This window comes from Pseudophryne corroboree (assembly GCF_028390025.1).
Source record: "Pseudophryne corroboree isolate aPseCor3 chromosome 6 unlocalized genomic scaffold, aPseCor3.hap2 SUPER_6_unloc_1, whole genome shotgun sequence".
In the NCBI taxonomy this organism is placed as follows: domain Eukaryota; kingdom Metazoa; phylum Chordata; class Amphibia; order Anura; family Myobatrachidae; genus Pseudophryne; species Pseudophryne corroboree.
Window position 1 is genome coordinate 2528408 of NW_026967602.1, and position 27694 is coordinate 2556101.

The window sequence follows — 27694 nt, forward strand, 5'->3', positions numbered from 1 at the left end:
ATATATGAGACAGAGGGTGAGAGAACATAGAGACATTGGAATGAGTGAGATACATGAGACAGAGGGTGAGAGAGAACATAGAGACATTGGAATGAGAGAGATATATGAGACAGAGGGTGAGAGAACATAGAGACATTGGAATGAGCGAGATATATGAGACAGAGGGTGAGAGAGAACATAGAGACATTGGAATGAGAGCGATACATAAGACAGAGGGTGAGAGAACATAGAGACATTGGAATGAGTGAGATATATGAGACAGAGGGTGAGAGAACATAGAGACATTGGAATGAGAGAGATATATGAGACAGAGGGTGAGAGAACATAGAGACATTGGAATGAGTGAGATATATGAGACAGAGGGTGAGAGAACATAGAGACATTGGAATGAGAGAGATATATGAGACAGAGGGTGAGAGAACATAGAGACATTGGAATGAGTGAGATATATGAGACAGAGGGTGAGAGAACATAGAGACATTGGAATGAGAGCGATATATGAGACAGAGGGTGAGAGAACATAGAGACATTGGAATGAGAGAGATACATGAGACAGAGGGTGAGAGAGAACATAGAGACATTGGAATGAGAGAGATATATGAGACAGAGGGTGAGAGAACATAGAGACATTGGAATGAGAGCGATATATGAGACAGAGGGTGAGAGAACATAGGAGTGAGTGAGATGTAATTAAATATAAATTCTCATATTCTATATTCGCACCTCCCGGTGTCAGCACCACAGCCGGCCACTGATGTCGACACTACTGTATTTATCTTCTACGTAACTGAATTGTGTGTAGTTCTATAACTCACCATTTACATCTAGTCTCTTTATCCGCTCTGTTAATCTGCTGAGAGAATTCAGGACTTTCTGCATACCGCTCTGTAATGCACCTGAAATACAGAGAGACTGTAATTGCATGGTTTCATTACTGCCCTATTTTATACCCTTCTCCTGCCTTCCTCAAGCATTATTTCATTGTGTACTTCTTTCCTGCTCCTGTCCACTTCTACCTTATTCCTGCCTCACTACTTCCCTTCTCCTGCCTCACTTCTTCTCTTCTTCTGCCTCACTACTTCCCTTCTCCTGCCTCACTTCTTCCCTTATTCTGCCTCACTACTTCCCTACTCCTGCCTCACAACTTCCCTTCTCCTGCCTCACTACTTTCCCACTCCTGCCTCACTACTTCCCTACTCCTGCCTCACTACTTCCCTTCTCCTGCCTCACTACTTCCCTTCTCCTGCCTCACTACTTCCCTACTCCTGCCTCACTACTTCCCTTCTCCTGCCTCACTACTTCCCTACTCCTGCCTCACTACTTCCCTTCTCCTGCCTCACTACTTCCCTTCTGCCTCACTACTTCCCTTCTCCTGCCTCACTACTTCCCTTATTCTGCCTCACTACTTCCCTTCTGCCTCACTACTTTCCTTCTCCTGCCTCACTACTTCCCCACTCCTGCCTCACTACTTCGCTACTCCTGCCTCACTACTTCCCTACTCCTGTCTCACTACTGTCTTTCTTCTGCCTCACTACTTCCCTTCTCCTGCCTCACTTCTTCCCCACTCCTGCCTCACTACTTCGCTACTCCTGCCTCACTACTTCCCTACTCCTGTCTCACTACTGTCTTTCTTCTGCCTCACTACTTCCCTTCTCCTGCCTCACTTCTTCCCTTCCCCTGCCTCACCACTACACTACTCCTGCCTCACTACTTCCATACTCCTGCCTCACTACTTCCCTTCTGCCTCACTATGGGGGCCATTCCGACCCGTTCACACACAGTGGTTTTTCGCTGCGGTGCGAACAGGTACGGAATGCGCATGTGCGGCGGCCACAGTGCGTGTGCGCGTTGTTGCCCAGTGACAGGGGTCGACGGGTTACGTCACGGCTACCGACGGAAGCAGTCGCAGAGGCGATTGCTAAGAAGATTGACAGGAAGGAGGCGTGGCAGGGCGTATCAGAACCGTTTGGAGCCGTTTTCGGGGAGTGCTGAGTAAAACGCAGGCGTGTCCAGTACGACGGAGGGCGGAGGAGTGACGTCAAAGCCGGGCCCATCATCGCTGGATCCATCGCACAGGGTAAGTAGGTATAGGCCTAGTCTTGTTCTGTCTGAAAATTTTTTAGCTTAGCAGGGCTGCACAAGCGATCGCAGCCCTGCTAAGCTAAAATACACTCCCCAACAGGCGTGTTCTAGTTGATCGAAGCAGCAGCAAAAAGTTGCTGGCTGCGATCAACTCGGAATGACCACCTATATCCCTTCTTCTACCTCACTACTTCCCTTCTCCTGCCTCAATACTTCCCTTCTTTTGCCTCACTACTTCTCTTCTCCTGCCTCACTACTTCCCTTCTTCTGCCTCACTACTTTCCTTCTCCTGCCTTACTACTTTCCTTATCCTTCCTCACTACATCCCTTCTCCTTCCTCACTACTTCTCTTCTCCTGCCTCACTACTTCACTTCTCCTGCCTAATTACTTTCCTTCTTCTGCCTCACTACTTCTCTTCTCCTTCCTCACTACTTCCCTTCTCCTGCCTCACTATTTGCCTTCTCCTACCTCACTACTTCCCTACACCTGTCTCACTGCTTCCCTTCTCCTGCCTCACTACTTCCCTACTCCTGCCTCAATACTTCCCTTTTCCTGCCTCACTACTTCCCTACTCCTGCCTCACTACTTCCCTTCTCCTGCCTCACTACTTCCCTACTCCTGCCTCAATACTTCCCTACTCATGCCTCACTACTTCCCTACTCCTGCCTCATTACTTCCCTTCTCCTGTCTCACTATTTCCCTTCTCCTGCCTCACTACTTCCCTTCTCCCGTCTCACTACTTCCCTTCTTCTGCCTCACTACTTCCCTTCTCCTGTCTCACTATTTCCCTTCTCCTGCCTCACTACTTCCCTTCTCCTGCCTCACTACTTCCCTTTTTCTGCCTCACTACTTCCCTTCTAGTGCCTCACTATTTCCCTACTCCTGCCTCATTACCTCCCTTCTCCTGCCTCACTACTTCCCTTCTCCTGCCTCACTACTTCCCTTCTAGTGCATCACTATTTCCCTAATCCTGCCTCATTACTTCCCTTCTCCTGTCTCACTACTTCCTTTCTCCTGCCTCACTACTTCCCTACTCCTGCCTCACTACTTCCTTTCTCCTGCCTCACTACTTCCCTTCTCCTGTCTCACTACTTTCCTTCTTCTGCCTCACTGCTTCCCTTCTCCTGCCTCTCTGCTTCCCTTCTCCTGCCTCACTACTTCCCTACTACTGTCTCACTACTTTCAATTCTGTCTCACTACTTACCTTCTCCTGCCTCACTATTTCCCTACTGCTGCCTCACTACTACCCTACTCCTGCCTCACTACTTCCCTACTCCTGCCTCACTACTTCCCTACTCCTGTCTCACTACTTCCCTTCTCCTGCCTCACTACTTCCCTACTCCTGCCTTACTACTTCACTTCTCCTACCTCACTGCTTCCCTTCTCCTGCCTCACTACTTCCCTACTACTGTCTCACTACTTTCAATTCTGCCTCACTATTTCCCTACTGCTGCCTCACTACTTCCCTACTCCTGCCTCACTACTTCCCTTCTCCTGCCTCACTACTTCCCTACTCCTGCCTCACTACTTCCTTTATCCTGCCTCACTACTTCCCTTCTCCTGTCTCACTACTTTTCTTCTTCTGCCTCACTGCTTCCCTTCTCCTGCCTCTCTGCTTCCCTTCTCCTGCCTCACTACTTCCCTACTACTGTCTCACTACTTTCCTTCTTCTGTCTCACTACTTACCTTATCCTGCCTCACTATTTCCCTTCTTCTGCCACACTATTTCCCTACTGCTGCCTCACTACAACCCTACTCCTGCCTCACTACTACCCTACTCCTGCCTCACTACTTCCCTACTCCTGTCTCACTACTTCCCTACTCCTGTCTCACTACTTCACTTCTCCTACCTCACTGCTTCCGTTCTCCTGCCTCACTACTTCCCTACTCCTGCGTCACTACCTCCCTTCTCCTGCCTCACTATTTCCCTTCTCCTGTAACAAAGCTAAATATTTATCTTATTAAATACACGTTAAAGGTTAAAGAACACAGTACGCAATTGGCGCAAAAAGTACCGCAAGGGTACTCCCTTAACTATACCTTAAGGAATGTACTTATACTGTAAACCTCTGTGTAGTGGTAGAGTGTAAATGCAGCACAGTGTAACCTTATTAACTTCAAAGCTGTTTGAGCGTCACCGACGCTCTGAGAGTACTTAACACTATAAGAAATACACAGATACCTGGGCTTAGGGTCTAACGCCTTATATATATATATTATGGATGGTATGCTTGCAAAAGAATAATACAATACAATTATACACTACAATATAACATAGACTACCTAACCAGATAACTACACAGGAAATACCATACAATACAATACTATTTAAGGGAAAATAAGAGAGAAAGAGGGGAAGAGAGAGAGAGAGAGAGAGAAATGGCTCACAATAACAAGAAGATCAATATGATTGCAGAGAAGCTTACACATGTGAGGAACAATCGCTGCGCAGTTATTCAATGCTGAGAATCTTTGTGGAGAAAATACTTGACCTTACCCATACTGGCTGTCCCTATATACACAACCCTACAATACCGCATGGGACAGAAGCTAGACTCCATTTTGAGAAAACTCCCATGAAGACTGCAACACATGGTTGAAAGGGGGAGGGGAAAATACCCGGCAGCAGCCATTTTAGATTTGCAGGTCCAAACACATGGCACTCTCTACTACACCACAATCACATAGCAGAAGACACAAGACTCCATTTTATTCCAAAATGTCCAAGCCTCAGAACAATGCATATGATCTGATTTTACAATTCCAAACCATCTAAATCACCTTTCACAATTTCAATCCAACTTCCTAGAACCATCTTATTCACTTTCACATTCCAAACAACTTCAGTATCTCAATAACCAGAGCATATTCATCACAAGACCAGATCACAATGTAACCACACATCTCAGCCTGCCATTGCTACCAGCACATGTTCAAACGTAACTGCATGGTGGTATTTATGATTAACAAGATATATTATAACTAACCAGCACAATCTATTTTAAATCACCATAGGCAAACAAATACCACAAATACTATGCTACAGATTGTCTACTGTTCCAATTCATCACAGACTTCACAGAGTGTCAACACAAACACCCAACAATCACACAACCAAGTTACAATATCCTATTTAATCCAGCACCATTGACCTTAAAGCAATCTATCTAGATTTCCTTATCTAGCCATGTGAATTCAATACTTAGCCTTTAGTTTGTAGGTCAGTCCTGGGGATGTAGCCTCCATGCTGCTGGGTGCCAGGTAGCTGTGTGAGTGAGTGAGTGAGCCCTGTGATCTCCAGTGGGTATATCATACCCTCATTCCAGCTCTGGGGGTGTGTCAACAACAAGATGTGTGTGTGTGTCCCTCACAGCATGTGAGCCAGCTGCATCAGTGGCCTTGGTTATGCAAAACAATGGGTGATGACCAACACATTCCTGTCTTGTGGGAAGCTATTGTTTGGCGAATACTATCTCACTGTCTACTCTCAGTTGAGACAATGACATCTCAGCAATCATTCTTCTGGAGACAAATCCTAACCCATTGGTAAACACAGGTGTTGGCCCTCCTCATTGAGTCTCAAAGCTCAGTGTAATTAAAGGCTATTGTACTCCATCTGCGGGAAAGATACTGATTTGGAATACAATTAATCTTCAATTACTATTCCTGTGCTTACCTATGCATAACACCATGTGAAGCCCTCACAACATGCAAACTATTGTTTGGGGGATCTCTAAGGTCAAAGAGCCATTTGAGACCCACTGATACCTGTTGGACTCAGGGGGATATTAACTTATAAAATACATTATATGGTTGAATTATGTAACGATTGAGTCGCACGCTGGGCACACAGAAACTCTACCGTAAATGCGCATACAGTGCGCCTGCGGGTGCACGTAACAGCGGGTATGCGCACGCACGGGAGAGCGCTCGCATGCGCAGCGCGGACATGTATGAGGTGCAAATATGGCAGTGTGCATAGTGATATTTTTCTGACTTTGACAGTCCACTCTTTGGCAGTCAACAATAACTGCCACTTCCTAAAACATTTCAAAAGGAGAAAAATATATGTCAAGTGTAAATACATTTCCATGGTTGGGTTGGGGAGGATAAAGAGAAGGTGTGAAAAGGGTATGACCTAGTGAGATAGCAAAAGCATGTGTGTATGAATCCATGTTTGGGGGGTCATGTATCATCGTGCCGTACGTGTTGTAAATCAAGCTTCGAGGTATTGCGAAGTATACATTTGAATTCCTTCTTATCCCGTGGTACGGGTCTGTGGATGGGCTGTCAAACTTTACCGAGCTCTTTTCGGCTGTGGTTGTAACAAAATGGGGGAGCACATTTTAGTTGATGATACATGAATGGGGGAATATGTGATTGCTGATATCTGTGCCTGTATTCCCTATCGACTATGTGTATAATTACCTGAGGGTTGTAGAGATGAAGATAAGACATAATTACGGTAAATGCAGTGGTATTCTATGTCAGGTTAATGAACATTCGTCGATTGAGGTCTTGTTTGGTGTCTGTTGAATGCAGTCTTCTTTGTGCTTTTGCCCATTAGGTGCGAGCAAAAAGCTTTGTCAATGTCCACAGATTTACAAAAATGTTGGGCTAGCGTAATTTTAAAATTTCTAGGGAAACTGGGGATCTATGGCAAAGTTCATCAAATCTCTGTGTATCAGGTTGTCAAAACTTCTTCTTTAATCCATCCGTTGTCTGTATACAGGATCATCAAACTCCTCGTCAAAAGTGGGTCTTTTTACCTAGGAGAAACCGGAAAAACAGGTGAAAGAAACGGACCGTATAATCGCATTTTCATCACATCATTGTTTCTACCGTTGGGTCATAAATCAAATCCATTGGAATTACAATTTCCCCACTCCTTAGACTCATTACCTCAGGTAGTACTTTTCCAATATAACACAATCCTTCTGAGTTTGGGGCAAGCCGCTCATACGCCTTTCTCCCGCATGTGAAATATGCATCATCGGGGAGATCATATGGGACTGAATATGTCATTACCATGTTACACATTTTCCATGTGAACTCTCCTAACCCTAATTCTCCCATCTGTCTAGTACACCTATCAGTTTGTACGATCTGTGCACTGTATCCTAGTGATACCTCTCCAACTCTCGTGATCCTATTTCCTAGGGTATACCTATATCGGAAAGATTTTCCTCTACTGGCTATGTGGCGTATAAGCTCTGTATCTGTGGGCATTCTATCTGCTCTATGCGAAAAGGTCATGGTTTGGTTACTCCATGACACTTCCCAATTTCCCGGCTTTCGGGGATTGGAGATGTTAAAACATAATAGGGACCTATCCACATGGTATTGGTGGAGCTTCAAACTAGGAGGGCTGGAGATATTAAACCTCCTGTCCACCGGTCTCCCACCACTTAACTCAAGTACCTCCCCTAACGCTAAAGGAAATGGTACTAGCCCTGGTTTGCTATGACCTTGAGGCACTTGAGAGCATACCCAACAATCTGCTCCATTTAACACACTACCCACTAAGGAGTGACAGTCACCCAATGGATGCCGGTCCACATGGACACCAAAACTGGATTGGCACTCCTCAATGCACCCATCCTCCACTACGTTGTCACAGAGCCTACAGATACAGTTTTCTTCAACTAACAATCCCCCACAATGTTTACAAATAACATGGCTGCTAGATCGTTTCCGGTACTCGCCTTTGCTTGGTGGTTGTGTTGCTATTGGAAATTTACACCTCCGTCTCAGTCATCGGAACCTTTCTGGATCCTTTCTCGACCTCACTGGTACTCTCGCCGGAACAGACTGTTCTGGTTAACATCATGGTCAACAGGAAAATCCGGGTCACAGTCTCTTGGGGCAAGTCCATCTTACAGGAGGAGAAAAGAAGAAATTTGTAATGGGGGTACAGGAAAACAGTTTGAGGGGGAGAGAAACTTGTCACGATAATTAAGTTATCTAGTCTTGTTTGTTCTTCTTGTTCTGCTGTCATCTCAAAGGTGCTGTCTCTTAGTCTTCCAAACGAACATTCCGATGATGCAATATTCCTTCCAAATCAGCGATCTCTCTGTAAGGAGCAAAAATCTTGCATTACCATTTGTCTAACTGATGTGTGACATACCATCTTTTAAACATGAAAACATGAGTGAGAAGAGAGAGGAAACAAAAAAAAACAAAAGAGAGAGAGAACAATTTATATATGTATATATATATAACATAACACATCAATAAACAACAGAAAAAAAAAGAAACATTTTTCAAACATAAACATTTTCTAAAACATTGTCAGATCATCAGGCTGTCATATCTACATGTCCCATGGTTTCCTTGCGCAGTCCCTCCCCCCAGCACTTCCATATTCCATTGTCTGTATCTGGCCAGAATACATTGGTGCGGATAGGTCATGCTGGGGTTTGGTAGACTTCTGCAAAGACCAAGTATATATGCAATGTTTGAATCCTACCAATAATCGTCAGAGGTGGGGAGAGAGAAAAAGAAAACATTTCACAGATACATTTACAACGTTTCACCCGGTCATTCCTGTGTCTTCAGGGAATGACCTCCCAATTTATTAACCGTTACCTCAGGCTTACCATCAGTCCTAATGATCACCTTTCCTGACTATATATTATGGGTGTGGCCCAAAATTCTTCCTATATGATCCCTGTTTATAACTTGGTGTGTCATAACTTTTGCTCATTTTCATGTCTAGGGGGTCTGACTTTATGTGGGCTGTTGCAGTTACTGGCATAATGCCCTTCTCTTCTACAATGATAACAAACCCTGGGTTTCCTCCAAGTGTCAATGACCTGAGGTTTTGGTTGATTTGATGCCTCCTCAAATGCTCGGATGCTCATTGCCATCAACCGTTTTCCCTGTGCTTCCCTGCTTCCTTGGATATCATGGTTATGTCGTTGTCTAGGGCGTTGATATACCTTCTGTGAATCTTTGATCATACACTTAGATCTTTCCTAGGATCTGGGAAATCAGACATGATTGATCTCAATTCTGTCCGGGACCAGGGATGGCGCATTGCACTGTCCTTGACGGGAATGATTCCCTGATCGTCAGTCTTCCTATTGGGGACTGTGATCACCCTGACAGGACTAAACTCAATTACATCACCTTGTTTTGGTCTTACAATATGGGGTACATTTGTTTGTGCGTGATATAAAACATTGTACGTACCTGTGGACACGACCTCACCTGACCCTCCGTTAGGGGGTTTGATTATTGCCTTTACCGATTTGGTCGCGTCCACCTGGATGTCTTGTGTGATGGCTGCTGGAAGAGGTGCCGACATCGTGTTGGGTTCACGTTCTTGTTCGTATTCCTGAGGGAAGTTTGACATGGGGTGCGACTTGCACAGGTTAACATTTGTAATTTTTTTTTACACTTTCATTTTCATAAACATTGTTACATTTTACACTTTCATTCTTAAGACAGTTACTAAGTGCGTTTTTATCGTACAACCTTGTGCCTTTCTCCGCAACCACAATTCTCTCCATTGCCATGTCTCTCCTCCCAAGATGAAAGTCAGATATGTCAGTTACCTCTCTTTGAAATTCACTTTCCTGTTGCCACAGGTTTAAACAATCATAATGTTTGCTCCGTCTCTTTGCTGATTTGATGAGACATATCCTCCTCCTTAAATTTTGCAACACTTCTGGGCTGAAGCTACCTACTCTTGGGAATTTCTCCCCGTCATGTACCGTCATTCTCTCCCATTCATCACATAAAACCTCTGTGTGTGAACCATATTTTTCACACATTACATACCTTGCCGACCCGATTGGTCGGTTTACTAAATCAACCCGAACCGAGGTTGATCGCCCCCTACCTGAACAACTGGCCCCCATAACTTGCAGGTGTTGCTTTTCTTCAGCGAACCCTTACAAAAACCAAGATGTCCGGGGCAGGCTGGCGGTGAAGTTTACCGAGTACTCCACTCACTTCTCGCCCACGTTGGCCAGTAACACAATCACTGTATCCAGAGCTGTTGTACCCAACCTAGGGCCCCTGTGAACCTTTATTTACTGGGGCGCGTTCCCCAGCAAGTATCGGTTGTTGGATAGTTCCTGAGTGACCAGCGAACTTCCCTTAAAATAAAAAAAATTTCACAAATCACGTTAAAATGTACAAATAGCGTTTATGACCTTCGTACACAAATAGTACCGGTCAGGTTTACTAATGCACACAATTACGTGCGGTACAATCGTTCAGCACATAAGCAACTAATCTTATGTGCGGAGCGACCAGTGGAATCGAAAATTTCGGCTGCGAATTCCTTCAGCCAGAGCTTAATGGCCTATATGGGTTCCGCACCAACCCTTCTTGGTGTTGTGCTACTTGTCTCTATAGCGGACTTCCTTGTCTGCTGTACCTGGACCTCCTGGTCTGTTATGCGACCTCCTGGTCTGTTACAGTATGACCTCCTGGTCTGCTACACTCTAATGCTCAAATTTTATGTTTAACCAGGGATGCCTCCCTAGCCACCATGCACGTCACTTACATGTATGTACCTTCACGAGAACTCAATACTTTTCTTGTGGTTCAACCTCAAAATTGTATATAACACACTCACTCACCACATGTACACTTTTGTTTCTATTTCTATTTCTGCGCAGAAATTTTCTTTAGACCAGATGTGTTGTGAATTTGGAGAAGGATCTGTTAATCTAAATTTCGGACACTAAAATAGACTTGCGCTACTTACCACGTTGCCACCTTTCCGCCTGTTGCAATAACACTATCGTGTGATTTGAGTTACGTGGGCGTACCCGGACGCTCCGTTGCGTAATATACGCTGCGTGCGTCGGCCTTTGAGTTGCGTACGCGAGTCTCAGCCCTTTGTTAGAGACACGTGCACGCAAAGCAAATATCCACCGTAACACAATGTACACTTTTATCAATGTAGATGATCCTCGATCATCTACCGCGCACCACACCAATCTCTCCTTATACCTTAGGTAGAGTTGCGTGTGGGCTTTTTACAATTATACCCTTAAATATTACTTTTTATCTTATTAACTACTAATAGCAACAAATCTTTCTTAGCACGTTATCAATGCAAATGGCAAACAGGAAGGTGAGATGTGAAACTTACACAAATGAACATGCAATTCTAAATTAATCTAATAACATATATTGATGTAAGCACACGCATATAGATTTTACATATAAGTACCAATCACTATTACTTATGATTGACTATGATATAGATTAAATAAATGCATTAAAAAACTCATTAAATGATGATTTCTTTTTGACAATGGATGGCTGATTATTTCCTGAGTCAACTGACAATCAGCCGTTCAAAAAAAAATAAAAAAAATTTGACCTTCCCAAAATGGCCGCTGCTCCTCCCCCTTCCACCTCCATGAGGGTCACACAAAATGGTGGACAGACCATGCGGCCTCTCCTGCCATAAAGAAAATCACCATGCTAGCTCCCAAAGTAACTTTTAAATGTACTTTTAAACCTACTTAAACAGATAAACAATCTAATCTTAATCAAACACGATATGATCCATTTGAACCTGGTTTTGCGACAATAAAAATACATTTTAGAATCTTAAATATTATGAGAAACGCCTTGTCCCTTAAAATTTCCTATCAGCGTCTTACTGATACCACAATACATTAACGTGGATGTTTTTTTTTTTTGTTTTTTTTTTCAGCATTTTGCGAGATGTCCATCATTAGCCGGTCAATTACAGCCGCGTTTGTAATGTACAGTGCATCATTAAGATCGTGATATCCCGGACGAGCCCCCATCTAACAAAGCTAAATATTTATCTTATTAAATACACGTTAAAGGTTAAAGAACACAGTACGCAATTGGCGCAAAAAGTACCGCAAGGGTACTCCCTTAACTATACCTTAAGGAATGTACTTATACTGTAAACCTCTGTGTAGTGGTAGAGTGTAAATGCAACACAGTGTAACCTTATTAACTTCAAAGCTGTTTGAGCGTCACCGACGCTCTGAGAGTACTTAACACTATAAGAAATACACAGATACCTGGGCTTAGGGTCTAACGCCTTATATATATATTATGGATGGTATGCTTGCAAAAGAATAATACAATACAATTATACACTACAATATAACATAGACTACCTAACCAGATAACTACACAGGAAATACAATACAATACAATACTATTTAAGGGAAAATAAGAGAGAAAGAGGGGAAGAGAGAGAGAGAGAGAGAAATGGCTCACAATAACAAGAAGATCAATATGATTGCAGAGAAGCTTACACATGTGAGGAACAATCGCTGCGCAGTTATTCAATGCTGAGAATCTTTGTGGAGAAAATACTTGACCTTACCCATACTGGCTGTCCCTATATACACAACCCTACAATACCGCATGGGACAGAAGCTAGACTCCATTTTGAGAAAACTCCCATGAAGACTGCAACACATGGTTGAAAGGGGGAGGGGAAAACACCCGGCAGCAGCCATTTTAGATTTGCAGGTCCAAACACATGGCACTCTCTACTACACCACAATCACATAGCAGAAGACACAAGACTCCATTTTATTCCAAAATGTCCAAGCCTCAGAACAATGCATATGATCTGATTTTACAATTCCAAACCATCTAAATCACCTTTCACAATTTCAATCCAACTTCCTAGAACCATCTTATTCACTTTCACATTCCAAACAACTTCAGTATCTCAATAACCAGAGCATATTCATCACAAGACCAGATCACAATGTAACCACACATCTCAGCCTGCCATTGCTACCAGCACATGTTCAAACGTAACTGCATGGTGGTATTTATGATTAACAAGATATATTATAACTAACCAGCACAATCTATTTTAAATCACCATAGGCAAACAAATACCACAAATACTATGCTACAGATTGTCTACTGTTCCAATTCATCACAGACTTCACAGAGTGTCAACACAAACACCCAACAATCACACAACCAAGTTACAATATCCTATTTAATCCAGCACCATTGACCTTAAAGCAATCTATCTAGATTTCCTTATCTAGCCATGTGAATTCAATACTTAGCCTTTAGTTTGTAGGTCAGTCCTGGGGATGTAGCCTCCATGCTGCTGGGTGCCAGGTAGCTGTGTGAGTGAGTGAGTGAGTGAGCCCTGTGATCTCCAGTGGGTATATCATACCCTCATTCCAGCTCTGGGGGTGTGTCAACAACAAGATGTGTGTGTGTGTCCCTCACAGCATGTGAGCCAGCTGCATCAGTGGCCTTGGTTATGCAAAACAATGGGTGATGACCAACACATTCCTGTCTTGTGGGAAGCTATTGTTTGGCGAATACTATCTCACTGTCTACTCTCAGTTGAGACAATGACATCTCAGCAATCATTCTTCTGGAGACAAATCCTAACCCATTGGTAAACACAGGTGTTGGCCCTCCTCATTGAGTCTCAAAGCTCAGTGTAATTAAAGGCTATTGTACTCCGTCTGCGGGAAAGATACTGATTTGGAATACAATTAATCTTCAATTACTATTCCTGTGCTTACCTATGCATAACACCATGTGAAGCCCTCACAACATGCAAACTATTGTTTGGGGGATCTCTAAGGTCAAAGAGCCATTTGAGACCCACTGATACCTGTTGGACTCAGGGGGATATTAACTTATAAAATACATTATATGGTTGAATTATGTAACGATTGAGTCGCACGCTGGGCACACAGAAACTCTACCGTAAATGCGCATACAGTGCGCCTGCGGGTGCACGTAACAGCGGGTATGCGCACGCACGGGAGAGCGCTCGCATGCACAGCGCGGACATGTATGAGGTGCAAATATGGCAGTGTGAATAGTGATATTTTTCTGACTTTGACACCTGCCTCACTACTTCCCTACTCCTGTCTCACTACTTCCCTACTCCTGTCTCACTACTTCCTTTCTTCTGCCTCACTACTTCCCTTCTCCTGCCTCACTACTTCCCTTCTCCTGCCTCACTACTTCCCTACTCCTGCCTCACTACTTCCCTACTCCTAGCTCACTACTTCCCTTCTCCTGCCTCACTACTTCCCTTCTCCTGCCTCACTACTTTTGTTCTTCTGCCTCACTACTTCCCTTCTCCTGCCTCACTACTTTCATTCTTCTGCCTCACTACTTCCCTTCTCCTGCTTCACTACTTCCCTTCTTCTGCCTCACTAATTCCCTTCTCCTGACTCACTACTTCCCTTCTCCTGCCTCACTATTTCCCTTCTCCTGCCTCACTACTTCCCTTCTCCTGCCTCACTACTTCCCTGCACCTGTCTCACTACTTCCCTTCTCCTGCCTCACTACTCTCCTTCTCCTGCCTCAATACTTTCCTACTCCTGCCTCACTACTTCCCTTCTCCTGTATCACTACTTCCCTTTTTTTGCTCACTACTTCCCTTCTCCTGCCTCACTATTTTCCTTCTCCTGCCTCACTACTTCCCTTCTCCTGCCTCACTATTTCCATACTCCCGTCTCACTACTTCCCTTCTCCTGTATCACTACTTCCCTTCTTTTGCTCACTACTTCCCTTCTCCTGCCTCACTATTTTCCTTCTCCTGCCTCACTACTTCCCTTCTCCTGCCTCACTATTTCCCTTCTCCTGTCTCACTACTTCCCTTCACCTGCCTCACTACTTCCCTACACCTGTCTCACTACTTTCCTTCTCCTGCCTCACTACTTCCCTCCTCCTGCTTCACTACTTCCCTTCTCCCGTCTCACTACTTCCCTTCTTCTGCCTCACTACTTCCCTTCTCCTGCCTCACTATTTCTCTTCCTCTGCCTCACTACTTCCCTTCTTCTGCCTCACTACTTCACTTCTTCTGCCTTACTACTTCCCGACTCCTGCCTCCATACTTCCCTTTTTCTGCTTCACTACTTTCCTACTCCTGCCTCACTACTTCCCTCCTCCTGCCTCACTACTTCCCTTCTCTTTTGTCACTACTTCCCTTCTTCTGCTCACTACTTCCCTTCTACTGCCTCAATATTTCCCTTCTGTCTCAATACTTCCCTTTTCCTGCCTCACTACTTCCCTACACCTGTCTCACTACTTCCCTTCTCCTGACTCACTACTTCCCTTCTCCTGCTTCACTACTTCCCTTCTACCTCCCTACTTCCCTTCTCCTGCCTTACTACTTCCCTTCTCCTACCTCACTACTTCCCTACTGTTTCACTACTTCCTTTCTTCTGCCTCACTACTTCCCTTCTCCTGCCTCACTACTTCCCTTCTCCTGCCTCCCTACTTTCCTTCTTCTGCCTCACTACTTCCCTTCTCCTGCCTCACTACTCTCGCTCTCCTGCCTCACTATTTCCCTTCTCCTGTTTCACTACTTCCCTATGCCTGTCTCACTACTTCCCTTCTCCTGCCTCCCTACTTCCCTTCTCCTGCCTCCCTACTTCCCTTCTCCTGCCTCACTACTTCCCTACTCCTGTCTCACTACTTCCTTTCTCCTGCCTCACTACTTCCCTTCTCCTGCCTCACTACTTCCCTTCTCCTGCCTCACTACTACACTACTCCTTCCTCACTACTTCCCTGCTCCTGTCTCACTACTTTCTTTCTTCTGCCTCACTACTTCCCTTCTCCTGCCTCACTACTACACTAATCCTGACTCACTAATTCTCTACTCCTGCCTCACTATTTCCCTTCTCCTGCCTCACTACTTCTCTACTCCTGCCTCACTACTTCCCTTCTCCTGTCTCACTACTTCCCTTCTCCTGTCTCACTACTTCTCTACTCATGCCTCACTACTTCCCTACTCCTGTCTCACTACTTCCCTTCTCCTGCCTCACTATGTCTCTTCTCCTGCCTCACTACTACACTACTCCTGCCTCACTACTACACTACTCCTGCCTCACTACTTCCCTACTCCTGCCTCACTACTTCCTTTCTCCTACCTCACTATGTCCCTTCTCCTTCCTCACTACTTCCCTTCTCCTGCCTCACTACTTCCCTACTCCTGCCTCACTTCTTCCCTACTCCTGCCTCACTACGTCCCTTCTCCTGCCTCACTACCTCCCTTCTCCTGCCTCACTACTTCCCTTCTCCTGCCTCACTACGTCCCTTCTCCTGCCTCACTACCTCCCTTCTCCTGCCTCACTACTTCCCTTCTCCTGCCTCACTACTTCTCTACTCCTGCCTCACTACTTCCCTACTCTTGCCTCACTACTTCCCTACTCCTGCCTCACTACTTCTCTACTCCTAACTCACTACTTCCCTTCTCCTGCCTCACTACTTCCCTTCTCCTGCGTCACTACCTCCCTTCTCCTGCCTCACTACTTCCCTTCTCCTGCCTCACTACTTCCCTTCTCCTGCCTCACTACCTCCCTTCTCCTTCCTCACTACTTCCCTTCTCCTGCCTCACTACTTCTCTGCTCCTGCCTCACTACTTCCCTACTCCTGCCTCACTTCTTCCCTACTCCTGCCTCACTACGTCCCTTCTCCTGCCTCATTACCTCCCTTCTCCTTCCTCACTACTTCCCTTCTCCTGCCTCACTACTTCTCTACTCCTCCCTCACTACTTCCCTACTCCTGCCTCACTTCTTCCCTACTCCTGCCTCACTACGTCCCTTCTCCTGCCTCACTACTTCCCTTCTCCTGCCTCACTACTTCCCTTCTCCTGCGTCACTACCTTCCTTCTCCTGCCTCACTACTTCCCTTCTCCTGCCTCACTACCTCCATTCTCCTTCCTCACTTCTTCCCTTCTCCTGCCTCACTACTTCTCTACTCCTGCCTCACTACTTCCCTACTCCTGCCTCACTTCTTCCCTACTCCTGCCTCACTACGTCCCTTCTCCTGCCTCATTACCTCCCTTCTCCTTCCTCACTACTTCCCTTCTCCTGCCTCACTACTTCTCTACTCCTGCCTCACTACTTCCCTACTCATGCCTCACTTCTTCCCTACTCCTGCCTCACTATGTCCCTTCTCCTGCCTCACTACCTCCCTTCTCCTGCCTCACTACTTCCATTCTCCTGCCTCACTACGTCCCTTCTCCTGCCTCACTACTTCCCTTCTCCTGCCTCACTACTTCTCTACTCCTGCCTCACTACTTCCCTACTCTTGCCTCACTACTTCCCTACTCCTGCCTCACTACTTCTCTACTCCTAACTCACTACTTCCCTTCTCCTGCCTCACTACTTCCCTTCTCCTGCGTCACTACCTCCCTTCTCCTGCCTCACTACTTCCCTTCTCCTGCCTCACTATTTCCCTTCTCCTGCCTCACTACCTCCCTTCTCCTTCCTCACTACTTCCCTTCTCCTGCCTCACTACTTCTCTACTCCTGCCTCATTACTTCCCTACTCCTGCCTCACTTCTTCCCTACTCCTGCCTCACTACGTCCCTTCTCCTGCCTCACTACCTCCCTTCTCCTGCCTCACTACTTCCCTTCTCCTGCCTCACTACTTCCCTTCTCCTGCCTCACTACTTCCCTACTCCTGCCTCACTACTTCCCTACTCCTGCCTCACTACTTCCCTACTCCTGCCTCACTACTTCTCTACTCCTGCCTCACTACTTCCCTTCTCCTGCCTCACTACTTCCCTTCTCCTGCCTCACTACTTCCCTACTCCTGCCTCACTACTTCCCTACTCCTGCCTCACTACTTCTCTACTCTTGCCTCACTACGACCCTTCTCCTGCCTCACTACGTCCCTTCTCCTGCCTCACTACCTCCCGTCTCCTGCCTCACTACTTCCCTTCTCCTGCCTCACTACTTCCCTACTCCTGCCTCACTACTTCCCTTCTCCTGCCTCACTACTTCCCTACTCCTGCCTCACTACGACCCTTCTCCTGCCTCACTACGTCCCTTCTCCTGCCTCACTACCTCCCGTCTCCTGCCTCACTACTTCCCTTCTCCTGCCTCACTACTTCCCTACTCCTGCCTCACTACTTCCCTTCTCCTGCCTCACTACTTCCCTACTCCTGCCTCACTACTTCCCTACTCCTGCCTCATTACTTCTCTACTCTTGCCTCACTACTTCTCTACTCCTGCCTCACTACTTCCCTTCTCCTGCCTCACTACTTCCCTACTCCTGCCTCACTACTTCCTTACTCCTGACTCACTACGTCCCTTCTCCTGCCTCACTACCTCCCGTCTCCTGCCTCACTACCTCCCTTCTTCTGCTTCTCTACTTCCCTACTCTCGTCCAACTCCTGACCTGCTCCTGTCCTGATCCTGCCCCACGACTGCCATGCCCAGGTGACTTATTTACTAGCTCAGTCATTGTATTTAATGATCTGTGCTAATTGTGGATATGATGAAATCCTGGACTGTTAGGGTGCTCTGAGGACTAAGTGGTCTATGTACTAAGACTTGGATGGACTTAAATTGTACAGAGAAGAAGTACCAGCCAATCATCTCCTATCTCTTATGTTACCTACAGGTTGTGTTTGACAGGAGCAGGTTGGCTGGTACTTTATCTCCGTTCACCGTTTAGTACATAGACCCCTGAGTGTGGCAAACACGGCATAGTGGTATCCCCCCTTCCCTTCCCACCACCACCCCCTTAGCAGCTCATTACTTATAGAAGAATCCGTCTGGATGTTTTTCAGAGCTTTGTCCATCGGCTGCAGCCTTTCCATCACCTTGGCCCCTGTGAAGGAGAAGATTGGAACATGTTCCATTAAGGTTCCTATACCAATATCTCCTGCACCTCCAGTTGTGCGGACAGCTTACCATCCTGAGACAGCTGCGCCACTTTGGAGTTTATCCTCTCACTCAGGTTACCAATCTGGAACTCAAGAGTGCGGTCGGCAGGTTTTTCTCCCGGATCTATGGGTTTGTAATTAACAAAGTATTACGTATAGAAAGAATGCTCTATAATTATGAGCAGGGTTACAAGGATTTCTTGCAATCTCACTACTGGAGAACAGGCCACATCCCGGGAGAGCAGCTCAGTCTGGGTGTCTTCAGAGACACTCAGAATCTGCGGCATGACGAGATGGTTAATCTGCATTTCGATGCTGCAACCGATGGTGGTGCCAAAAGAAGCACTGAATGGTATCTCAGTGGTTTTGAGCACTGTGGGTGGGCGTCTCAGTCCTTGAACAGATGGATTCACACCAGAGAAGGGCTTTATAGTGACATCAGCATAAAGACACAAGGACTGCAGGGACTAAGTCTGACTCAAAATCAGGCCCTGTAGATATGCCTGCATTCATCTTATCCACAAACGGGTCATGGGTGCGGAATGTGCCCTTATTGCAACCAATGACACCCAGATGTGATCTGTTCATGGGCGTGCCAGCACCAATGCAATCCTATGGATCATGAGTGTATGCACAGTGCCCGCCCACATCCACGGGCATGCTAACCATGGCAAACGACAGGGACTGCACTTCTGTAGGTCTTATTTGTACTTTTTGCTGCATTTCTCCTTTATGCTTGTGGTTCCCCATATGTCAGCATGTCCTAACAGGTACGATGCAGCTTGTCGCACTTCCAGTGAGTGTGAGTGAGAGGCTTATGCAGTATGTAGGGGTGAATGAGCATTATTCCTGAGTGTGAGTGAATGACAGGTTTATCCATGAAGTATGAGAATGAGGAGTGTATTCAGCCAAAAATCAGGATTCATATACACAGATGCATGAGGACTGGCTGCAAAGTGGTAAGATGCAACATCCCCACCAGCCGTTATCATGTGAGTGAGTGTTGTAATAGGGGTAAGTGAGTGACTGGGGGATATCATGGTGGAACATGGCTGAGTGATGGAGTATAAGAGTGGAGCAAGAGAGAGTGAGGGGTATGACTACTGAGTGGCATAATCATTACGTATGAGTGAGTGAGGGGTATGACCACTGAGTTTAAGTAACGGGGTATCACCATGGAATATGAGTGTGGGGTATGACCACTAAGTATGAGATAAGTAAGTGAGGGGTATGACCACTGAGTATGAGATGAGTAAGTGAGGGGTATGACCACTGAGTATGAGATGAGTAAGTGAGGGGTATGACCACTGAGTATGAGATGAGTAAGTGAGGGGTATGACCACTGAGTATGAGATGAGTAAGTGGGGGGTATGACCACTGAGTATGAATGAGGAGTAGGATAATTAAGTATGAGTAAGTGATGGGCATGACTGCTGAGTTTAAGTAACGGTATCCCCATGTAATATGAGTGAGAGGTATGACCGTTGAGTTTGAGTAAGTAAGGGTTTATCAGCATGGAATGAGTGAGGGGTATAAAGATCATTAAGTTCAGTATGAGTGAGTGAGGGGTATGACCATTTATCATGGAATGCATATAAGCATTAATCCATAGTTGCCTACTTTGCTGCCAACTCCTTCAGAAAGTGGTAGGTGCTCAGGACACGTGGCCAACGGTTGGCTGTCTGAGGGCGTGGCAGATGGGAACATGGGCTGACTGGGTGTGTGGCTGATTGCAAGGTGGGCTTTCTCAGGGCGTGCCATCACAATCGCGTCATCGTGGTTCCGCATCCGCTATAAAGTGACGATAAAACAAGCACTGTATAGCGGGGGCGGAGCTATGATGATGCAATTCAACAAGAATCGTGTCACCAGATCCCCCTCGGACTTCTCACTTGTGCTTTGCTGTGGGCAGTCGAGGTGGGGGGGCGCGGGGGTGCTGATGGGAAAGCGAGAGAATTGCCCACCTTTCCGGGGTACTGAGAGCACCACGCGATTTTCAGGAGCCTGCCAGCCATTCTGGAAGGGTAGGTAAGTATGCATTAATCCTAGCATGGTGCCATTGTGGCCAGTAATGGGTTGAGTAGTGCACTCACTTCTGAATGAGATAACCAGGATAATAATGAGAAGGAGGAGCCCTCCATAGATTGTGTGGACCACGTACTGGAGACGTGACGATGGTTGGGAGACCCAGGGATTCATCTTGAAATCTGGTTGAGAGCAGAGAGAAATAGAATATATGTAACACAGAGGTAAAGGTCGTTAGTACATCTCACGGTAAATTTATTTATAGAGACTCCAAGATTCTTCTAAATGTAACATCTGTATAATATTATTGTATAATTACTGTATAACGTATATCAGTCTCTCCCAAACTGGGCACCTGGGGAGTCTTTTGCAAGGGGTGCACAGGGTGATGGCCCAGGACTAAATAATATTCACCAACCCTGCTGAAGCGACAATCTCCTGGGCAATCCTTCAGTGACAGCGGAACATGGAAATTAGTTTGCAAAATCTTTCTCCCAACTCCCATCTGGTGAGGCCTTTGACTTCCCCCACCTCCAGTCCCCATCGCTTTGTCACTTTCAAGCACTGGATGACATAGATCGAGAGGTAACCATGCCGAACTTGGAAACTTCTCACCTGGCCACCCTCTAACCAGCACCTGAGGAAGGGGAGCACCCAGATCCTGAAACCCTCTACCCATCGAGGGGGAGTCTCTAACGCAAGACTCTCAAGATTAAGCTTTAGAAACTAACAGGGATGACCATATCAGTCCTCCCTCCTCCCTCGATTTGTAAGTAATTCCCCTCTTGACAGGATTCATTTTGTTTCCCCATAACATGAGGAAAAACAAAAAATTAATCCTGGACCACAAAAATTGAGGCAAAAAGCACACATAGCTGACATATAGAAAAATCGGGATCAGGTAAGTTTTGCACAGATCAACCCTTTCCCTGAAAATAAACTTCCATTTACTCCAGATCTCCACTTTCCTGGTACCATCTTCCAGTTTCTTACCCCAATTTAGAGTGGCATAATCACCATGATCAAATCGTATACCTAAAATTTTTATTTGTGGACTGGCCAGGGGGAGGCTGTCCAGAAGGTCAAACTCATCACCTTCTTCCCCCATCCAGAAAGCTTTGCATTTATCCCGATTTACTCTTGAGCATGAAGCCTCAGTGTATTTAAAGATGAGATTTTTCACACCACGTGCCTCTTCAACCGATGACAGGGCTACTGTGAGATTATCCACATAGGCCACTACCCTTAATGGAAACTCTGGACCCAACTGCACACCCTCTACAGTACCGTTCTCTATCCTCCGAATGAAGAGATCGATTGCTAATACATATAGAAGAGGGGCATCCCTGACAGACACCAGAATTAATCCAAAAGGTAGGACCTACCCAACCGTTCACAAGTAGGAAGCGCTTGGCCTTACTGTAAATAACATACAGCCAATCTACTAACCACCCTGGAAGACCATACCTGTCCAGCAAGGCCCACAGGTATTCATGATTCACCCGGTGAAAAGCCTTTGACTGATCCAATGCCAGTAAGTACTGTACTTTCCCCATTTCTCAGCACGGCACCACTCTACGGCCTCCCAGATGCCAAAGACAGCAATAGAAGTGCTACGGCCCTTTATTGCACTTTGCTGAGACGGGGAAAGCAGTTGTTCAGATAATTCCGACAACCTATTGAAGAACACTTTTGCCAAAATCTTTCTGTCTGTATTGAGAAGGGCGATGGGGTGCCAGTTCTCAATATGAGATGGATCCTTGTCCTTAGATAGCAGTATGAGAGCAGATGACCTCATAGGAGGGAGAAATACCTCACCCAGGCACTCATTAAAGACTTCTACCAGGTGGGGAATCAAGAGGTCTGAAAAAACTTCATAAAACTCAGATGTTAAACCATCTGGTCCTAGAGATTTTTTTTTAACTCAGCCCATTAATTGTCTTCTTGACCTCCTCTGCTGCCACGTCACTACCCAAGGTTTCAAAAGGTAAATCCAGGTCACAAAGTCCAGGTGTCTCACTCAGAAATCTCTCCATCCTTTCTTTGATGAGTGGCTGCTCAGAAAATAAGCTAGAATAATAAGATCTGATGACAATCAAAATGCCCCTCATATCTTCACAAAGGACACCCTGTCTGTCATACAGACCCCTAACCTCTCTTGTCTCAACAGACTTCCTACAGCACTGGCAGAAATCAGGTGAGTGGTGTGTCCCAAGGTCCCTCTCCAAAACTAAGGATGCCAGTTATATTGATAATCTTTCATCTAAGCCTTCACTCAGGAGATTTCCCCATAATCTCCATGCTCATAGAGATCAAGAAATCTAATTTCCTTCTCAGGCTATGGTATGTATTCTGTCTTCACAAGTTATTCATGGCTACTAGCCTATGGAAAAGCTTCCGTGTTCTCTTTTTCACTACTTTCCACCACTCAGATCTACTCCAACCCGCCTCCAAAAGTGACTCCTGAGATTGAAAGAAGTCCTTGAAGGATTGTCTAATTCTTTCTTCCTTTAGGAGCTCAGAACTCAAATGCCATAGGCCCCGCATTTTCTGAGGGGTTTCTGAAGCATTCAAAGCGACAGAGAGAAAACCGTGATCAGAGAACTCTACTAACTTTACCTCTGGAGGCAAAGTTTTAGAGGACTCCTTAACAAAAAACCTATCTATCCTAGACCTAAGACTACCACTAAAATAAGTGTAACCCGTGAGGTCCGGTAAATGGCGAACATGCACATCCACCAGACCTGCCTGCCTAATCATTCTAAGTAAAAAATAAGAGTCAAAACCCAGGGTTGTCCTTGAAACTCCCCTGTCCTTTGGCCTAATGATGGTATTGAAATCACCTTCAAAGGCAGTTTACTGGGCCATAAAAAGGAACGGCTTTATCTCCCTGAAGAGACATTTCCTATCCCAACGTGACTGAGGCCTATAGATGTTAATCAGTCTTAGGTCATGTGCCCTCAGGTTGACATCTAAAATCATACACCTACCTACCTGTAGTTTTATAATCTTGTGTACGGTGACCATACCAGTAAAAAGTACTGCCACCCCACCGTACGGCTCAGCCTCAAGAGACCAGTAAGAAAACCCCACCTCCACTCACGCTTAGCCCTGTGAAGGGTGGCCAACTCACTAATTCTGGGCTCCTGCAAAAATAAAAAATAAATCAACCACAACCATGCTGAATAAATCAAAGGCCATAAAACGAGCACTTCATGTGTGTTGGGGATCCATGTTTCTTGATTATAAAGCAGGACCTTGCCCACCTTCTCTTTGCATATCACTAACAACTTCTACCCCCTCCCCTTCCACCACACCAGATCCACACACACCTTCACCGCGGGTCTGCACCCCCTTTCCTTTACCCATCTCTGGTCCATCCAGGTGGTCTGGGTCAGGAGGTTTTGGGGAAAACTTAGTCATTGGACAAATGTCCAGGTTTCTAGGTAATTCTACCAGTTCATCCAGACCAACTTCTAAATCCACTGATCCTGGAGTTTCCTCCACCACATCCTCCATCTCCAAAGACTCTTCCTTCTCTAAATAAACTGTCTCCCCCTCAAACCTTGTTTCTTCTATCAGCTAGGTGTCAGTGGGATCCCACTCTAGACCCCCTTGAGAGTCATTCCCACCTTCACTCATTTCCACTTCCACTGGTTTCTTCTCTTTAGCTTTACCTTTTCCTTTTGTTTCTGTAACTATGGCCACCTGCCCCAGTTTCTTACCTCTAACTCCTCCTTTTTTCTTTCACCTAACTGTGGTGACAAACACCAAATTATCCCCATTATTATTATCCACCTCTCCTTCCTCGTCTGTTGACAAAGCATCAAACCAGTTGCTGCAAATAACTGTAGGTTCCTCTCCTTTCCTCTTTTTTCCTCCTTTCTTTTTGGCCAGCTGATAAGGAATCTCTCCACCACCTTCTGCCTGGACCACCACTACCTCCTGGACCCTTTCTTGTACAACTTCCACATTTCTTTGTTTTCCTTCTGCCCCCTTCTGCACTGACCCTGTCTCCAAATTTATGTTATTAATAGACCATGGACACCTGGTATATGTGTGCCCCTCTTCGCACATAAGTTACACATAATTCTTTGATTGCATTCTCTTGAAGCATGGCCTATATAACCACACAATGTGCACTTTACAACATCACAACCACCACTCAAATATCAGTGGTCCCCCCACTTGAAACAAGTACGGGGTTGTCCCGGATAGAAACATTCCTTTGGGGGCCATACAAAATTTATCAACTTAAAAATAACCCTGCCCCCTAGTAGTTATGCCCCTTAGTGGTACTGGGTGCACGCCAAAAAATGGGTGAAGCCAATTAAAATGAGACGTGATACACATATGCCCCGAATAGTGCAGTGCCAGATACACATATGCCAGTGCAGTGCCAGATACGCATATGCCCCACAGTGCCAGATATACAAATGCCCCACAGTACCAGATACACAAATGCCCCACAGTGCCAGATAAACATATGACCTACAGTGGTAGATACACAAATGCCCCACAGTGCCAGATAACCATATGCCCCCACAGTGCCAGATACACATATGCCCCACAGTGCCAGATACACAAATGCCCCACAGTGCCAGATAAACAAATGCCCCCACAGTGCCAGATACACAAATGCCTAACAGTGCCAGATACACAAATGCCCCCACAGTGCCAGAAACACAAATGCCCCCACAGTGCCAGATACACAAATGCCCTACAGTGCCAGATACACATTGCCCCACAGTGCCAGATACACAAATGCCCCCACAGTGCCAGATACACAAATGCCCCCACAGTGCCAGATACACATATGCCCCACAGTGCCAGATACACAAATGCCCCACAGTGCCAGATAACCATATGCCCCCACAGTGCCAGATACACATATGCCCCACAGTGCCAGATACACAAATGCCCCACAGTGCCAGATAAACAAATGCCCCCACAGTGCCAGATACACAAATGCCTAACAGTGCCAGATACACAAATGCCCCCACAGTGCCAGATACACAAATGCCCTACAGTGCCAGATACACATTGCCCCACAGTGCCAGATACACAAATGTCCCCACAGTGCCAGATACACAAATGCCCCACAGTGCCAGATAACCATATGCCCCACAGTGCCAGATACACAAATGCCCCACAGTGCCAGATATACATATGCACCACAGTGCTAGATACACAAATGCCCAACAGTGCCAGATACACAAATGCCCCAAATTGTTCGGTTACACATATGCCCCCACAGTGCCAGATACACACATGCCCTACAGTGCCAGATACACATTGCCCCACAGTGCCAGATAAACAAATGCCCCCATAGTGCCAGATACACAAATGCCCCCACAGTGCCAGATACACAAATGCTTCACAGTGCCAGATACACAAATGCACCCACAGTGCTAGATACACAAATGCTCCACAGTGCCAGATACACAAATGCCCCTGCAGTGCCAGATACAAAAATGCCCCACAGTGCCAGATACAAAAATGCCCTCACAGTGCCAGATACACAAATGCCCCCACAGTGCCAGATACACAAATGCCCCACAGTGCCAGATACACATATGCCCCACAGTACTAGATACACAAATGCCCAACAGTACCAGATACACAAATGCCCAACAGTACCAGATACACAAATGCCCCACAGTGCCAGATACACAAATGCCCCCACAATGCCAGATATACTTTGCCCCACAGTGCCAGATACACAAATGCTACCACAGTGCCAAATACACATATGCCTAACAGTGCCAGATACACAAATGCCCCCACAGTGCCAGATACACATATGCCCCCACAGTGCCAGATACACAAATGCCCCACAGTGCCAGATACACAAATGCCCCTGCAGTGCCAGATACACATATGCCCCCACAGTGCCAGATACACAAGTGTCCCCACAGTGCCAGATACACATATGCCCCACAGTGCCAGATACACATATACCCCCACAGTGCCAGATACACAAATGCCAATGCAGTGCCAGATACACAAATGCCCCACGGTGCCAGATACACAAATGCCCCCACAGTGCTAGATACACAAATGCTCCACAGTGCCAGATACACAAATGCCCCTGCAGTGCCAGATACAAAAATGCCCCACAGTGCCAGATACAAAAATGCCCTCACAGTGCCAGATACACAAATGCCCCCACAGTGCCAGATACACAAATGCCCCACAGTGCCAGATACACATATGCCCCACATTACTAGATACACAAATGTCCAACAGTACCAGATACACAAATGCCCCCACAATGCCAGATATACTTTGCCCCACAGTGCCAGATACACAAATGCCCAACAGTACCAGATACACAAATGCCCCACAGTGCCAGATACACAAATGCCCCCACAATGCCAGATATACTTTGCCCCACAGTGCCAGATACACAAATGCCCCCACAGTGCCAAATACACATATGCCTAACAGTGCCAGATACACAAATGCCCCCACAGTGCCAGATACACAAATGCCCCCACAGTGCCAGATACACAAATGCCCCACAGTGCCAGATACACAAATGCCCCACAGTGCCAGATACACATATGCCCCCACAGTGCCAGATACACAAGTGTCCCCACAGTGCCAGATACACATTTGCCCCCACAGTGCCAGATACACATTTGCCCCACAGTGCCAGATACACATATACCCCCACAGTGCCAGATACACATATACCCCCACAGTGCCAGATACACATATACCCCCACAGTGCTAGATACACAAATGTCCCAAAGTGCCAGATACACATTGCCCCACAGTGCCAGATACACAAATGCCCCACAGTGCCAGATACACATATGCCCCACAGTGCCAGATACACAAATGCCCCACAGTGCCAGATACACAAATGCCCCACAGTGCCAGATACACATATGTCCCCACAGTGCCAGATACACAAGTGTCCCCACAGTGCCAGATACACATTTG

General features: G+C 46.1%; 1 protein-coding gene across 1 annotated transcript in view; it reads right to left on the reverse strand.

Annotated features, from left to right (window-relative positions):
* LOC134985599 (asialoglycoprotein receptor 1-like) overlaps positions 1 to 27694 on the reverse strand; it is a 235882-nt gene that overhangs the window by 189412 nt on the left and 18776 nt on the right. Inside the window, exons 3-6 of the mRNA XM_063950416.1 lie at positions 20812 to 20925; positions 18747 to 18842; positions 18592 to 18663; positions 816 to 896 (exon numbers count right to left, since the gene is read on the reverse strand). Coding sequence (XP_063806486.1) covers positions 816 to 896; positions 18592 to 18663; positions 18747 to 18842; positions 20812 to 20925 — 363 coding nt within the window. The remainder of the gene's footprint in view (positions 1 to 815; positions 897 to 18591; positions 18664 to 18746; positions 18843 to 20811; positions 20926 to 27694) is intronic.